This window comes from Bombina bombina, unplaced genomic scaffold (assembly GCF_027579735.1).
Source record: "Bombina bombina isolate aBomBom1 unplaced genomic scaffold, aBomBom1.pri scaffold_601, whole genome shotgun sequence".
NCBI classification, from domain to species: domain Eukaryota; kingdom Metazoa; phylum Chordata; class Amphibia; order Anura; family Bombinatoridae; genus Bombina; species Bombina bombina.
In genome coordinates this window covers 131,443-150,139 of record NW_026511961.1, presented here as the reverse complement: position 1 = coordinate 150,139, position 18,697 = coordinate 131,443, and the positions used below count along the sequence as shown (strand labels likewise).

At 40.0% G+C, this 18,697-nt stretch overlaps 1 protein-coding gene across 2 annotated transcripts in view; it reads right to left on the bottom strand.

Annotated features, from left to right (window-relative positions):
* LOC128644025 (tropomyosin beta chain) overlaps positions 1-18,697 on the bottom strand; it is a gene marked incomplete in the record, with an annotated part of 147,596 nt that overhangs the window by 46,287 nt on the left and 82,612 nt on the right. Inside the window, 3 exon segments of one of the 2 annotated variants that reach the window (XM_053696787.1) lie at positions 4,170-4,444; positions 5,348-5,417; positions 6,380-6,442. In XM_053696787.1, coding sequence (XP_053552762.1) covers positions 4,362-4,444; positions 5,348-5,417; positions 6,380-6,442 — 216 coding nt within the window. 2 annotated transcript variants of the gene reach the window in all.

Here is an 18,697-nt window from a genome sequence, read left to right as displayed (position 1 = left end):
AGGGTGTGCTAGAGGGATGTCAGCCGTACTATGTATTGTAAGTACAGGGTGTGCTAGAGGGATGTCAGCCGTACTATGTATTGTAAGTACAGGGTGTGCTAGAGGGATGTCAGCTTTACTATGTATTGTAAGTACAGGGTGTGCTAGAGGGATGTCAGCCGTACTATGTATTGTAAGTACAGTGTGAGCTAGAGGGATGTCAGCCGTACTATGTATTGTAAGTACAGTGTGTGCTAGAGGGATGTCAGCCGTACTATGTATTGTAAGTACAGTGTGTGCTAGAGGGATGTCAGCCGTACTATGTATTGTAAGTACAGAGTGTGCTAGAGGGATGTCAGCCGTACTATGTATTGTAAGTACACGGTGTGCTAGAGGGATGTCAGCCATACTATATATTGTAAGAATAGGGTGCACTAAAGGTATGTCGGCCGCACTATGTATTGTAACTACAGTGTGTGCTAGAGGGATGTCAGCTGTACTATGTATTGTAAGTACATTGTGTGCTAGATGGATGTGAGCTGTACTATGTATTGTAAGTACAGGGTGTGCTAGAGGGATGTCAGCTGTACTATGTATTGTAAGTACAGGGTGTGCTAGAGGGATGTCAGCTGTACTATGTATTGTAAGTACAGGGTGTGCTAGAGGGATGTCAGCTGTACTATGTATTGTAAGTACAGGGTGTGCTAGAGGGATGTCAGCCGTACTATGTATTGTAAGTACAAGGTATGCTAGAGGGATGTCAGCTGTACTATGTATTGTAAGTACACGGTGTGCTAGAGGGATGTCAGCCGTACTATATATTGTAAGAATAGGGTGCACTAAAGGTATGTCGGCCGCACTATGTATTGTAACTTCAGTGTGTGCTAGAGGGATGTCAGCCATACTATGTATTGTAAGTACACGGTGTGCTAGAGGGATGTCAGCCGTACTATATATTGTAAGAATAGGGTGCACTAAAGGTATGTCGGCCGCACTATGTATTGTAACTTCAGTGTGTGCTAGAGGGATGTCAGCTGTACTATGTATTGTAAGTACATTGTGTGCTAGAGGGATGTGAGCTGTACTATGTATTGTAAGTACAGGGTGTGCTAGAGGGATGTCAGCTGTACTATGTATTGTAAGTACAGGGTGTGCTAGAGGGATGTCAGCTGTACTATGTATTGTAATTACAGGGTGTGCTAGAGGGATGTCAGCCGTACTATGTATTGTAAGTACAGGGTGTGCTAGAGGGATGTCAGCCGTACTATGTTTTGTAAGTACAGTGTGTGCTAGAGGGATGTCAGCCGTACTATGTATTGTAAGTACAAGGTATGCTAGAGGGATGTCAGCTGTACTATGTATTGTAAGTACAGGGTGTGCTAGAGGGATGTCAGCCGTACTATGTATTGTAAGTACAGTGTGTGCTAGAGGGATGTCAGACGTACTCTGTATTGTAAGCACAGGGTGTGCTAGAGGGATGTCAGCCGTACTATGTATTGTAAGTACAGGGTGTGCTAGAGGGATGTCAGCCGTACTATGTATTGTAAGTACAGGGTGTGCTAGAGGGATGTCAGCCGTACTATGTATTGTAAGTACAGGGTGTGCTAGAGGGATGTCAGCCGTACTATGTATTGTAAGTACAGTGTGTGCTAGAAGGATGTAAGCCGTACTATGTATTGTAAGTACAGGGTGTGCTAGAGGGATGTCAGCCGTACTATGTATTGTAAGCACAGGGTGTGCTAGAAGGATGTCAGCCGTACTATGTATTGTAAGTACAGGGTGTGCTAGAGGGATGTCAGCCGTACTATGTATTGTAAGTACAGGGTGTGCTAGAGGGATGTCAGCCGTACTATATATTGTAAGTACAGGGTGCGCTAGAGTGATGTCAGCCGTACTATGTATTGTAAGTACAGGGTGTGCTAGAGGGATGTCAGCCGTACTATGTATTGTAAGTACAGGGTGTGCTAGAGGTATGTCAGCCGTACTATGTATTGTAAGTACAGGGTGTGCTAGAGGGATGTCAGCCGTACTATGTATTGTAAGTACAGTGTGTGCTAGAAGGATGTCAGCCGTACTATGTATTGTAAGTACAGGGTGTGCTAGAGGGATGTCAGCCGTACTATGTATTGTAAGTACAGTGTGTGCTAGAAGGATGTCAGCCGTACTATGTATTGTAAGTACAGGGTGTGCTAGAGGGATGTCAGCCGTACTATGTATTGTAAGTACAGGGTGTGCTAGAGGGATGTCAGCTGTACTATGTATTGTAAGTACAGGGTGTGCTAGAGGGATGTCAGCCGTACTATGTATTGTAAGTACAGGGTGTGCTAGAGGGATGTCAGCCGTACTATGTATTGTAAGTACAGTGTGTGCTAGAGGGATGTCAGCCGTACTCTGTATTGTAAGTACAAGGTATGCTAGAGGGATGTCAGCTGTACTATGTATTGTAAGTACAGGGTGTGCTAGAGGGATGTCAGCCGTACTATGTATTGTAAGTACAGTGTGTGCTAGAGGGATGTCAGACGTACTATGTATTGTAAGTACAGGGTGTGCTAGAGGGATGTCAGCCGTACTATGTATTGTAAGTACAGGGTGTGCTAGAGGGATGTCAGCCGTACTATGTATTGTAAGTACAGGGTGTGCTAGAGGGATGTCAGCCGTACTATGTATTGTAAGTACAGTGTGTGCTAGAAGGATGTCAGCCGTACTATGTATTGTAAGTACAGGGTGTGCTAGAGGGATGTCAGCCGTACTATGTATTGTAAGTACAGGGTGTGCTAGAGGGATGTCAGCCGTACTATGTATTGTAAGTACAGGGTGTGCTAGAGGGATGTCAGCCGTACTATGTATTGTAAGCACAGGGTGTGCTAGAGGGATGTCAGCCGTACTATGTATTGTAAGTACAGTGTGTGCTAGAAGGATGTCAGCCGTACTATGTATTGTAAGTACAGGGTGTGCTAGAGGGATGTCAGCCGTACTATGTATTGTAAGTACAGGGTGTGCTAGAGGGATGTCAGCCGTACTATGTATTGTAACTACAGGGTGTGCTAGAGGGATGTCAGCCGTACTATGTATTGTAAGTACAGGGTGTGATAGAGGGATGTCAGCCGTACTATGTATTGTAAGTACAGGGTGTGCTAGAGGGATGTCAGCCGTACTATTTATTGTAAGTACAGGGTGTGCTAGAGGGATGTCAGCCGTACTATGTATTGTAAGTACAGGGTGTGCTAGAGGGATGTCAGCCGTACTATGTATTGTAAGTACAGGGTGTGCTAGAGGGATGTCAGCCGTACTATGTATTGTAAGTACAGGGTGTGCTAGAGGGATGTCAGCCGTACTATGTATTGTAAGTACAGGGTGTGCTAGAGGGATGTCAGCCGTACTATGTATTGTAAGTACAGTGTGTGCTAGAAGGATGTCATCCGTACTATGTATTGTAAGTACAGGGTGTGCTAGAGGGATGTCAGCCATACTATGTATTGTAAGTACAGGGTGTGCTAGAGGGATGTCAGCCGTACTATGTATTGTAAGTACAGGGTGTGCTAGAGAGATGTCAGCCGTACTATGTATTGTAAGAATAGGGTGCGCTAAAGGGATATCAGCTGAACTAAACATGCTCTGGTAAATCTGTTTTACTATGGACTTGTAATACAAGATTGTGTATTATTTTGAGTGCAGACCCGCGATATTGATAGCACACTTGTAATCTAGGCCAATATGTGTAGATTAGAGCGCTGTTGTTCTACAAGAAGTTAACATAATGTATTCTGAGAATCTCTCCATATTATACACTATGTCTCCCATATATACACAGCATTAAAACCCATATCAGAAAAGTAAACTGTAGAATTAGCAAGGGAATTACAAGTGGAGGACGGAGAAGTGGAGGACATAGAAGAAATTTTTTATTAAACTAGCAGCACAAAAAATAAGACAGTGTAGGGAATAATCTGTAAACTGCCCTCACAGGGTCATTCATCCCATGTACCTCACCTCACAGGGTCATTCATCCCATGTACCTCACCTAACAGGGTCATTCATCCCATGTACCTCACCTCACAGTGTCATTCATCCCATGCACCTCACCCCACAGCCCAACCACCCAGCAGGAGAGTGGGGAACATGGAAGGAGAAGGAGCCCAGGGCAGAGGCATCTTCTGAATGTGTAACAAGAAAAGAGACAAACAGTAAAAGAAAATAAATATCCAGTCATTATAATGAGTAGAAAGGTAAATGAGCTGAGATTCAGCAGACATGAAATGAAAGGAAGTGACTTTGTCATCTGATGAAGTCCAGAGAAAAGACAGAAAATAGATGGCACAGGAACACTCTCTTGTGTTGACAGATGAGAAAGAAGAGAGACAGCTTGGAGTGACAGTCAGGGCTCAGAGAGAGGTGATGTCATTGAGAGCATTGTCCAGCTCCTCACTGATAGCTTTATACTTCATTTTCTGAGAATATACCTCATCTAGAGAAACCACAACAGGGAACGCAGGGACAGGGAGAGACAGAAACATATGATGTCAACAGGAAAATAACAACAAACGACATCAGAGCAGATAGGAGAGCATAATGGTGACAGAAATCCAAAGGAGATACAGAGACACATCCGAGATAGAAGACCACAATAGTGATAGTATTGAGAAGACCATAGTGATACAGCAAAGATAGACATCAGAGGGAGATAGGAGAGCATAATGGTGACAGAAATCCAGGGAGATAAAGAGATACATCAGAGGGAAGCATTGGAAAACAAAAATATGTGTAGGGAGAGATGGATTAGGAAAGAACATGAAAGAAAGAGCAAAAAGATCACAAGTGACATTGGGTACAGAGAGCAGAAATTAGTAATTAGAGGGACATTAGAGAAACGATGAAGAAAGCAGATAATGAGAGAGCACCACATGATAAGGTTCGGCAGAAGGAAAGAAAGAAAAAAAACAAGGACAACATAATGTTAGGAAGGAAAGAAATTAAATATTAGAAGTATATAAATGTATACTATAAATTAGCAAATTAAGGGTTTACTTAAAGTCACCAGTGGGGAAAACATTTGTGGCCCTATTGGTTTACAGGCAAAGTGATACAAGTAACAAGAAGCCAAGTACAATTAACTCTGGGATACTATTGAGGACAATTCATGGACATAGAGGTGGCCAGGCTCAATGCTACATGTTTCATGAGCTCTAGGAGGACAAGTTTATGGCCCTAAAGGTGGCCCAGCTCTGACACAAATAGAATGGGTTCTAGGAAACTGCAGAGGACAATTTATATTTATAGAGGTGACATAGGTTAGTGACTCAATAGGGTTGCCAGCAGGATAAGTATAAAAGATTAAAGAATATGCTCCAAGTCACATTGCCATATTTACCTTCCAGATCATCAATAGTCTTTTCCAACTTTGCAACTGATTTTTCTGCGAACTCCACACGGGATTCAGTCTATGAAGTAGAAGACAATACAGACATGAATCCACATAAATAATTTAAAATACAAAGCATTAAATTATCTCTGATATATACAACTAAAATTATTGACATAAATATCACTTCATCACCTCAATAAGATCATTTTCCCTAAAACTATCTTCAATAGCCAACTCATCTCTCCACTGATCAGATTTTTTACATGGTTCTCCTTATGACCAATCTACTGCCCCTTTTAGAACACAACTCCAAATGACTATCTCAACTCCTGAATTTATATAGGTGACACTAAACCGTCCTTCTATACGTACCTCACTGACCTCTTTTCCTCATTCAGTCTCTTAATCTGACTTCATCCTTGTAGCCTGCTCTATGTAACCATACATAAAGGGACAGTCTATTCCAGATTTTTGTTTTTGTTTAAAAAGATAGATAATCCCTTAATTACCCATTCCCAAATTTTGCATAACCAACGCTGTTATAATAATATACTTTTTACCTCTGTGATTACCTTGTATCTAAGCCTCTGCAGACTGTCCTTTTATTTCAGTTCTTTTGACAGACTTGCATTTTAGCCAATCAGTATCTAAGCCTCTGCAGACTGTCCTTTTATTTCAGTTCTTTTGACAGACTTGCATTTTAGCCAATCAGTATCTAAGCCTCTGCAGACTGTCCTTTTTTCAGTTCTTTTGACAGACTTGCATTTTAGCCAATCAGTGCTGACTCTTAGGTAACTCCACGGGAGTGAGCACAATGTTATCTATGTAACGCACATAAACTAGCTCTGTTTAGTTCACTAATGCACTGAGATAAGAGGCAGCTTTCAAGGGATTAAAAACAGCATATGAGCCTACCTAGATTTAGCTTTAATCAAAGAATATCAAAATAACAAAGCAAATTTGATGATAAACGTTTATTCCCTATCTGAATCATGAAAGTTTAATTTTGACTGTCGGTTTAACTATGTAATTGCTCACCTCCTTCAGTTTCTCACCAAGAATTCTTATTTCCTCTTCGTATTTATCTTCTTTGGAGGAAAACTTTAGGAAATAAAGAAAGCAATAATGAGAGAGAAGATACTGATAGATACATCCGCTATGAATACAACTGTGAGAGAAGATACTGACAGATACATCAGATATGAATAGAGGCCAGGCATACTACTGACACTACAGACATGGAGACAAACAATGGATCGCATTCCAATAAATCAGGGTTCATATGCACATTGCCTTGTGTGGGTTTTCACCATCCACTGGAAAATGCCATTTGTGGCATAATGAGTTCCCTTTGTATCTTACATGGGGACAATTACACACCGGAATTCCAGCAGCTTCCTGTGGGATCATTTAGCAACTTGACCATCTAAATATCCATATCCATATCTGCTGTCTGCGCAGCTTTTTGCACATGCTCAGTTCACAAATGAATTCACATGAAAATGCTGTAGTTTAAATAAATGACAGATCACATTCGTACACTATCGCCTAGATTACGGGTTTTGCTCTATAGAGGGTGCGAAACTAACGTAACAAAAGTTGCGTTATTACACCCCCCATGGCGCTGCCATTACAAGTTTCAAAACAGCACTGATTTTACGTGCTCGTGCATGCCCCCCCAACAGAAAAAACCATGACCCAACCAACCCCCAAAATAGAAATCCTAACTCTAACAGAAACCTAAGCTAACCATTGCCCTGAAAAGGGCATTTGTATGGGCATTGCCCTTAAAAGGGATTTTAGCTCTTTTAAGAAAGCCCAAACCCTAAGCTAAAAAAAAAAAAAACGCCCAAAAAAAGTAAAAAAAAACTAACACTAACCCCCGACGATCCACTTACAGTTTATAAAGTCTAGACATCCAGGTGGCGAGAAGTCTTTATCCTTTCAGGCGGCGTCCTCTATCTTCATCAAGGCGGCATCTTCTATCTTCATCCCGGCGGCGTCTTCTATCTTCATCCAGGCGGCGCAGAGCGGGTCCATCCTTGAAGACATCCGGCGCTGAGTGTTCTCTTCATATGGTCACCGCCGTACACTAAATCTTCAATGCAAGGGACGCCATTTTGAAAAGGCTCCCTTTTTGAAATTCAAATCAGCCAAAAGGATGAGAGCTACTGAAATCCTATTGGCTGTTCAAATCAGCCAATAGGATTAGAGCTACTGAAATTCTATTGGCTATTCAAATCAGCCAATAGAATTTCAGTAGCTCTAATTCTATTGGCTGATTTGAATTTAAAACATCAAATCAGCCAATAGAAATGCAAGGGGCGCCATTTTGAAGACTCGCTTGCATTGAAGATCCAGTGTACGGCGGTGACTGTATGAAGAGGACGCTCCGCGCCAGATGTCTTCAAGGATGGACTCGCTCCGCGCACTGGGATAAAGACAAAAGATGCCGCCTAGATGAAGATAGAAGACGCCGCCTGGATGGATGAAGACCTCGCCGTCTGGATGAAGACTTCTCGCCGCCTGGATGTCCAGACTTCAGATACTGTAAGTGGATCGTCGGGGGTTAGTGTTAGGTTTTTTTCTACTTTTTTGGGGTGTTTTTTTTTTTAAATTAGGGTTTGGGCTTTCTTAAAAGAGCTAAATGCCCTTTTAAGGGCAATGTAAAAGAGCTGAATGCCTTTTTAAGGGCAATGCCCATACAAATGCCCTGATCAGGGCAATGGGTAGCTTAGGTTTTTGTTAGAGTTAGTTATTTTATTTTGGGGGGTTGGTTGAGTGGTGAGTTTTACTGTTGGGGGGTCTTTGTAATAGAGCTGTTAAACTTAGGGCAATGCCCTACAAAAGGCCCTTTTAAGGGCTATTGGTAGTTTATTGTAGGCTAGGGTTTTTTTTATTTTTGGGGGGCTTTTTTATTTTTATAGGGCTATTAGATTAGGTGTAATAGTTTTTATTTTGGATAATTTTGTTTGTTATTTTTTGTAATTTAGAATTTTTTATTTTTGTAATTTTAGAATTTCATTTTTTTAATGTGTAATTTAGTTTATTTAATTGGTAGTTATTTTAATTTTAATATAATAGTTATATTAGGTTAATTTATAGTTTAAACTTACGCCTAGATTTAGCGTTCTCTGTTAGCAGTCAAAAGCAGTGTTAAGGGGTCCTAACGCTGCTTTTTACCGCCCGCTGGTATTTAGAGTCAGCCAGGAAAGGGTCTAACGCTCACTTCCAAGCCGCGACTTTTCCATACCGCAGATCCCCTTATGCCAATTGCGTATCCTATCTTTTCAATGGGATCTTCCTAACGCCGGTATTTAGAGTCTTGGCTGAAGTGAGCAGTAGATCCTCTACAGACAAGACTCCAGCCGCAGAAAAAAGTCAGTAGTTAAGAGCTTTCTGGGCTAACGCCGGTTTATAAAGCTCCTAACTACTGTGCTCTAAAGTACAATAACACCCATAAACTAACTATGTACCCCTAAACCGAGGTCCCCCCACATCGCCGCCACTCTAATACATTTTTTAACCCCTAATCTGCCGACCGCACACCGCTGCCACCTACATTATCCATATGAACCCCTAATCTGCTGCCCCTAACATCGCCGACAACTACATAATATTTATTAACCCCTAATCTGCCCCTCCCAACGTCGCCGCTACCTTACCTACACTTATTAACCCATAATCTGCCGACCGGACCTCGCCGCTACTCTAATAAAGTTATTAACCCCTAAACCGCCGCACTCCCGCCTCGCAAACCCTATAATAAATAGTATTAACCCCTAATCTGCCCTTCCTAACATCGCCGCAACCTAACTTCAAGTATTAACCCCTAATCTGCCGACCGGACCTCGCCGCTACTAAAATAAATGTATTAACCCCTAAAGCTAAGTCTAACCCTAACCCTAACACCCCCCTAAGTTAAATATAATTTTAATCTAACGAAATAAATTAACTCTTATTAAATAAAGTCTTCCTATTTAAAACTAAATACTTACCTGTAAAATAAACCGTAATATAGCTACAATATAACAAATAATTATATTGTAGCTATTTTAGGATTTATATTTATTTTACAGGCAACTTTGTATTTATTTTAACTAGGTACGATAGCTATTAAATAGTTATTTACTATTTAATAGCTACCTAGTTAAAATAATTACAAAATTACCTGTAAAATAAATCCTAACCTAAGTTACAATTAAACCTAACACTACACTATCTATAAATAAATTAAATCAATTAACTACAAGTACCTACAATTAAATAAACTAAACTAAATTACAAAAAAAACAAACACTAAATTACAAAAAATAAAAAAAGATTACAAGAATTTTAAGCTAATTACACCTACTCTAAGCCCCCTAATAAAATAACAAAGCCCCCCAAAATAAAAAAAATCCCTACCCTAATCTAAATTAAAATAGTTAACAGCTCTATTACCTTACCAGCCCTTAAAAGGGCTTTTTGCGGGGCATGCCCCAAAGAAATCAGCTCTTTTGCCTGTAAAAAAAACACAATACCACCCCCCAACATTACAACCCACCACCCACATACCCCTAATCTAACCCAAACCCCCCTTAAATAAACCTAACACTACCCCCCTGAAGATCTCCCTACCTTGAGTCGTCTTCACTCAGCCGAGCACCGATGGACCAAAAGAAGACATCCGGAGCAGCAGAAGTCTTCATCCTATCCGAGCAGAAGAGGACATCCGGACCGGCAGACATCTTCATCCAAGCGGCATCTTCTATCTTCATCCATCCGACGAGGAGTGGCTCCATCTTCAAGACCTCTGGCGCGGAACATCCTCTTCCTAACGACGACTACCGACGAATGAAGGTTCCTTTAAGTGACGTCATCCAAGATGGCATCCCTCAAATTCCGATTGGCTGATAGGATTCTATCAGCCAATCGGAATTAAGGTAGGAAAAATCTGATTGGCTGATTGAATCAGCCAATCAGATTCAAGTTCAATCCGATTGGCTGATCCAATCAGCTAATCAGATTGAGCTTGCATTCTATTGGCTGTTCCGTCACTTAAAGGAACCTTCATTCGTCGGTAGTCGTCGTTAGGAAGAGGATGTTCCGCGCCAGAGGTCTTGAAGATGGAGCCACTCCTCGTCGGATGGATGAAGATAGAAGATGCCGCTTGGATGAAGATGTCTGCCGGTCCGGATGTCCTCTTCTGCCCGGATAGGATGAAGACTTCTGCCGCTCCGGATGTCTTCTTTTGGTCCATCGGTGCTCGGCTGAGTGAAGACGACTCAAGGTAGGGAGATCTTCAGGGGGGTAGTGTTAGGTTTATTTAAGGGGGGTTTGGGTTAGAGTAGGGGTATGTGGGTGGTGGGTTGTAATGTTGGGGGGTGGTATTGTGTTTTTTTTACAGGCAAAAGAGCTGATTTCTTTGGGGCATGCCCCGCAAAAAGCCCTTTTAAGGGCTGGTAAGGTAATAGAGCTGTTAACTATTTTAATTTAGATTAGGGTAGGGATTTTTTTTATTTTGGGGGGCTTTGTTATTTTATTAGGGGGCTTAGAGTACTTGTAGTTAATTGATTTAATTTATTTATTGATAGTGTAGTGTTAGGTTTAATTGTAACTTAGGTTAGGATTTATTTTACAGGTAATTTTGTAATTATTTTAACTAGGTAGCTTTATTTATTTAATTATTCGTTATATTGTAGCTATATTACGGTTTATTTTACAGGTAAGTATTTAGTTTTAAATAGGAAGACTTTAGTTAATAATATTTAATTTATTTATTAAATTTAATTTAGGGGGGTGTTAGGGTTAGACTTAGCTTTAGAGGTTAATACATTTATTAGAGTAGCGGCGAGGTCCGGTCGGCAGATTAGGGGTTAATACTTGAAGTTAGGTGTCGGCAATGTTAGGGGGGGCAGATTAGGGGTTAATACTATTTATTATAGGGTTTGCGAGGTGGGAGTGCGGCGTTTTAGGGGTTAATACATTTATTATAGTGGCGGCGAGGTCCGGTCGGCAGATTAGGGGTTAATAAGTGTAGGTAAGGTAGCGGCGACATTGGGAGGGGCAGATTAGGGGTTAATAAATATTATGTAGGTGTCGGCGATGTTAGGGGCAGCAGATTAGGGGTACATAGGGATAATGTAGGTGGCGGCGGTGTCCGGAGCAGCAGATTAGGGGTTAGCAATATAATGCAGGGGTCAGCGATAGTGGGGGCGGCAGATTAGGGGTTAATAACAGTAAGGTTAGGGGTGTTTAGACTCGGGGTACATGTTAGGGTGTTAGGTGCAGACTTAGAAACTGTTTCCCCATAGGAAACAATGGGGCTGCGTTAGGAGCTTAACGCTGCTTTTTTGCAGGTGTTAGGTTTTTTTTCAGCCCAAACTGCCCCATTGTTTCCTATGGGGATATCGTGCATGAGCACGTTTTTACAGCTAGCCGCTACCGTAAGAAACGCTGGTATTGAGAGTTGAAGTTGCGGTAAATATGCCTGTACGCTCCCTTTTTGGAGCCTAACGCAGCCCTTCAGAGAACTCTAAATACCAGCCTTATTTAAAAGGTGCGGGGGGAAAAAACACACGTAGCTAACGCACCCCTTTGGCCGCAAAACTCTAAATCTAGGTGTTTTTTTTAATTTCACAGGTAAGTTTTTATTTATTTTAAGATAGGGATATTTTAATTTTATTTTAAAGTTAGGGGGTTGTTAGGTTTAGGGGTTAATTGTTTAATTTGTTTTTTTGCGATGTGGGGGGATGGCGGAATAGTGGTTAATAGGTTTATTTAGTGGCAGCGATGTGGGAGGGCAGAGGTTTAGAGGTTAATAACTTTATTTAGTGGCGACAATGTTGGGGTGCGGCAGAATAGGGTTTAATATTTTTAGTATAGTGGCGGCGATGTTGGGATGCGGGGGAATAGGAGTTAATAACTTTTATTAGTGGTGGCGATGTCGGGAGCAGCAGATTATGGGTTAATACATTTTAAATTGTGTTTGCGTTGCGGGAGGATGGCGGTTTAAGGATTAATAGGTAGTTTATGGGTGTAAGTGTAGTTTGTAATATTTTATGAGTTTTGTCTAACATTTTTGTGGCTCAAAACTCATAACTACTGGTCTCAGATAGCGGAACGGATCATGTCGGTATAGGCTGTAATGCAAGCATTTTAGCCTCACCGCACAATTTGTAATACTGGTGCAATGGCAATCCCACGCAAAAACATTGGGTTTTTTTTAGTGCGGGATTGACGTTGCGTTACAGGCTAAAATGCTTGCGGTACAGTTATACCGACAAGACTCGTAATGTTTGCGTTACTGTTTTTACGCTGAAATTACCATTTTTTCAGCATTAAAACCGTAATGCAAAACTCATAATCTATCTGTTAGTTAATTACATCACTAGAACAGCCTGACTGATTGAGTTTAAGCCAGTGAGACAAAAAATGTCAGATATCAGAGACTGTGAGACAGTAGTTTCAGATATCAGAGACTGTGAGACAGTAATGTCAGATATCAGAGACTGTGAGACAGTAATGTCAGATATCAGAGACTGTGAGACAAAAAATGTCAGATATCAGAGACTGTGAGACAGTAGTTTCAGATATTAGAGACTGTGAGACAGTAATGTCAGATATCAGAGACTGTGGCACAGTAATGTCAGATATCATAGCCACTGAGGCAGTAATGTCACATATCAGAGACTGTAAATAAGTAATATCAAATATTAGAGACTGTGAGACAGTAATGTCAGATATCAGAGACTGTGAGACAGTAATGTCAGATATCAGAGACTGTGAGACAAAAAATGTCAGATATCAGAGACTGTGAGACAAAAAATGTCAGATATCAGAGACTGTGAGACAGTAATGTCAGATATCAGAGACTGTGAGACAGTAATGTCAGATATCAGAGACTGTGAGACAGTATTGTCAGATATCAGAGACTGTGAGACAAAAAATGTCAGATATCAGAGACTGTGAGACAAAAAATGTCAGATATCAGAGACTGTGAGACAAAAAATGTCAGATATCAGAGACTGTGAGACAAAAAATGTCAGATATCAGAGACTGTGAGACAAAAAATGTCAGATATCAGAGACTGTAAGACAAAAAATGTCAGATATCAGAGACTGTGAGACAATAATGTCAGATATCAGAGACTGTGAGACAGTAATGTCAGATATCAGAGACTGTGGCACAGTAATGTCAGATATCATAGCCACTGAGGCAGTAATGTCACATATCAGAGACTGTAAATAAGTAATATCAAATATTAGAGACTGTGAGACAGTAATGTCAGATATCAGAGCCTGTGAGACAGTAATGTCAGATATCAGAGACTGTGAGACAGTAGTTTCAGATATCAGAGACTGTGAGACAGTAATGTCAGATATCAGAGACTGTGAGACAGTAATGTCAGATATCAGAGACTGTGGCACAGTAATGTCAGATATCAGAGACTGTGAGACAGTATTATCAGATATCAGAGACTGTGAGACAAAAAATGTCAGATATCAGAGACTGTGAGACAGTAGTTTCAGATATCAGAGACTGTGAGACAGTAATGTCAGATATCAGAGACTGTGGCACAGTAATGTCAGATATCATAGCCACTGAGGCAGTAATGTCACATATCAGAGACTGTAAATAAGTAATATCAAATATTAGAGACTGTGAGACAGTAATGTCAGATATCAGAGCCTGTGAGACAGTAATGTCAGATATCAGAGCCTGTGAGACAGTAATGTCAGATATCAGAAACTGTGAGACAGTAATGTCAGATATCAGAAACTGTGAAACAGTATTGTCAGATATCAGAAACATTACAGATACAGAAATAAGACATTAGAGACAAACACATGAAACATTACAGAGTCAGACATGAGACATTAGAGACAAACACATGAGACATTACAAAGACAGACACAAGACATTAGAGACAAACACATGAGACATTACAGAGACAGACATGAGATATTAGAGACAAACACATGAGACATAACAGAGACAGACAAGAGACATTAGAGACAAACACATGAAACATTACAGAGTCAGACATGAGGCATTCGAGACAAATACAGAGACATAAGAGACAAACACATGAAACATTACAGAGTCAGACATGAGACAGAGACAAACACATGAGACATAACAGAGACAGACAAGAGACATTAGAGATAAACACATGAAACATTACAGAGTCAGACATGAGGCATTCGAGACAAATACAGAGACATAAGAGACAAACACATGAAACATTACAGAGTCAGACATGAGACATTAGAGACAAACACATGAGACATTACAAAGACAGACACAAGACATTAGAGACAAACACATGAGACATTACAGAGACAGACACAAGACATTAGAGACAAACACATGAAACATTACAGAGGCAGACATGAGATATTAGAGACAAACACATGAGACATAACAGAGACAGACAAGAGACATTAGAGTTAAACACATGAAACATTACAGAGTCAGACATGAGGCAATCGAGACAAATACAGAGACATAAGAGACAAACACATGAAACATTACAGAGTCAGACATGAGACAGAGACAAACACATGAGACATTAAAGAGTCAGACATGAGACAAACATGTGAGACATTACAGAGACAGACATAAGACATTAGAGATAAACACATGAGACATTAGAGAGGCAGACATGAGACATTAGAGACAAACACATGAGACATTACAGAGTCAGACATAAGACATTAGAGAAAAACACATGAGACATTACAGAAACATACATGAGACATTAGAGACAAACACATGAAACATTAAAGAGTCAGACATGAGACATTAGAGACAAACACATGAGACATTACAAAGACAGACACAAAACATTAGAGACAAACACATGAGACATTACAAAGACAGACATGAGACATTAGAAACAAACACATGAGACATTACAGAGACAGACATGAGACACTAGAGACAAACACATGAGACATTACAGACACATACATGAGACATTAGAGACAAACACATGAAACATTACAGAGTCAGACATGAGACATTAGAGACAAACACATGAGACATTACAAAGACAGACACAAGACATTAGAGACAAACACATGACACATTACAGAGACAGACACAAGACATTAGAGACAAACATATGAAACATTACAGAGGCAGACATGAGATATTAGAGACAAACACATGAGACATAACAGAGACAGGCAAGAGACATTAGAGACAAACACATGAAACATTACAGAGTCAGACATGAGGCATTCGAGACAAACAAAGAGACATAAGAGACAAACACATGAAACATTACAGAGTCAGACATAAGACAGAGACAAACTCATGAGACATTAAAGAGTCAGACATGAGACAAACATGTGAGACATTACAGAGACAGACATGAGACATTAGAGACAAACACATGAGACATTACAGAGACAGACATGAGACATAAGAGACAAACACATGAGACATTACAGAGACAAACACATGATACATTACAGAGACACACATGAGACATTAGAGACAAACACATGAGACATTAGAGACAAACACATGAGATATTACAGAGACAGACATGAGATATTAGAGACATACACATGAGACATTGCAGAGTCAGACATGAGACATTAGAGACAAACACATGAGACATTACAGAGACAGACATGAGACATTAGAGGCAAACAGATAATAAATTACAGAGACAGACATGAGACATTAGAGACAAACACATGAGACATTGCAGAGACAGACATGAGACATTAGAGACGGACACATAAGACATTACAGAGACAGACTTGAGAAATTAGAGACAAACACATGAGACATTACAGAGTCAGACATGAGACATTAGAGACAAACACATGAGACATTACAGAGACAGACATGAGACATTAGAGACAAACACATGAGACATTACAGAGTCAGACATGAGACATTAGAGACAAACACATGAAACATTACAGAGACAGCCATAAGACATTAGAGAAAAACACATGAGACATTACAGAGAGATACATGAGACATTAGAGACAAACACATGAAACATTACAGAGTCAGACATGAGACATTAGAGACAAACACATAAGACATTACAAAGACAGACACAAGACATTAGAGACAAACATATGAGGCATTACAAAGACAGACATGAGACATTAGAAACAAACACATGAGACATTACAAAGACAGACATGAGACATTAGAGACAAACACATGAGACATTACAGAGACAAACACATGAGACATTACAGAGACATACATGAGACATTAGAGACAAACACATGACACATTACAAAGACAGACACAAGACATTAGAGACAAACACATGACACATTACAGAGACAGACACAATACATTAGAGACAAACACATGAAACATTACAGAGGCAGACATGAGATATTAGAGACAAACACATGAGACATAACAGAGACAGACAAGAGACATTAGAGACAAGCACATGAAACATTACAGAGTCAGACATGAGGCATTCGAGACAAACACATGAGACATAACAGAGACAGACAAGAGACATAAGAGACAAACACATGAAACATTACAGAGTCAGACATAAGACAGAGACAAACACATGAGACATTAAAGAGTCAGACATGAGACAAACATGTGAGGCATTAGAGACAAACACATGAGACATTACAGAGACAGACAAGAGACATTAGAGACACACACATGAGACATTACAGAGACAGAAATGAGACATAAGTGACAAACACATGAGACATTACAGAGACAAACACATGATACATTACAGAGACAGACATGAGACATTACAGACAAACACATGAGACATTAGAGACAAACATATGAGATATTACAGAGACAGACATGAGACATTAGAGACATACACATGAGACATTGCAGAGTCAGACATGAGACATTACAGAGACAAACACATGAGACATTACAGAGACAGACATGAGACATTAGAGGCAAACAGTTAATAAATTACAGAGACAGACATGAGACATTAGAGACAAACACATGAGACATTGCAGAGACAGACATGAGACATTAGAGACAGACACATAAGACATTACAGAGACAGACTTGAGAAATTAGAGACAAACACATGAGACATTACAGAGTCAGACATGAGACATTAGAGACAAACACATGAAACATTAGAGAGAAAGACATGAGACATTAGACACAAACACATGAGACATTACAGAAACAGACATGAGACATTAGAGACAAAAACATGAGACATTACAGAGTCAGACATGAGACATTAGAGACAAACACATGAGACATTATAGAGTCAGACATGATACATTAGAGACAAACACGTGAGACATTACCGAGACAGACATGAGACATTAGAGACAAACACATGAAACATTACAGAGAAAAATATGAGACATTATAGACAGACACTTGAAACATTACAGAGACAGACATGAGATACTAGAGACAAACACATGAGACATTACAGAGACAGACATGAGACAGAGAAAAACACATGAGACATTAGAGACAAACACATGAGATATTACAGAGTCAAACATGAGACATTAGAGACAACACAAGAGACATTACAGAGTCAGACATGAGACATTAGAGACAACACATGAGACATTACAGAGTCAGACATGAGACATTAGAGACAAACATATGAGACATTACAGAGACAGACATGAGACATTAGAGACAACACATGAAACATTACAGAGACAAACATGAGACATTAGAGACAAATACATGAGACATTACAGAGTAATGCATGAAAGATTAGAGACAAACACATGAGATATTACAGAGACATACATGAGACAGAAGAGACAAACACATGAGACATTACAGAGTCAGACATGAGACATTAGAGACAAACACATGAGACATTACAGAGACAGACATGTAAAACATTACAGGGACAGACATGAGACATAAGAGACAAACACATGAAACATTACAGAGATAGACATGAGACATAAGAGACAGACATGAGACATAAGAGACAGTCATGAGACATTATACATTACAGAGACAAACATGAGACATTAGAGACAAATACATGAGACATTACAGAGTAATGCATGAAAGATTAGAGACAAACACATGAGATATTACAGAGACATGCATGAGACAGAAGAGACACACACATGAGACATTACAGAGTCAGACATGAGACATTAGAGACAAACACATGAGACATTACAGAGATAGACATTTAAAACATTACAGGGACAGACATGAGACATAAGAGACAAACACATGAAACATTACAGAGATAGACATGAGACATAAGAGACAGACATGAGACATAAGAGACAGTCATGAGACATTATACATTACAGAGACATAAGAGATTATAGAGACAGATGTGGGAGACTGTAAGAAATTACGGAAACAGATATGAGAGATATTATAGAG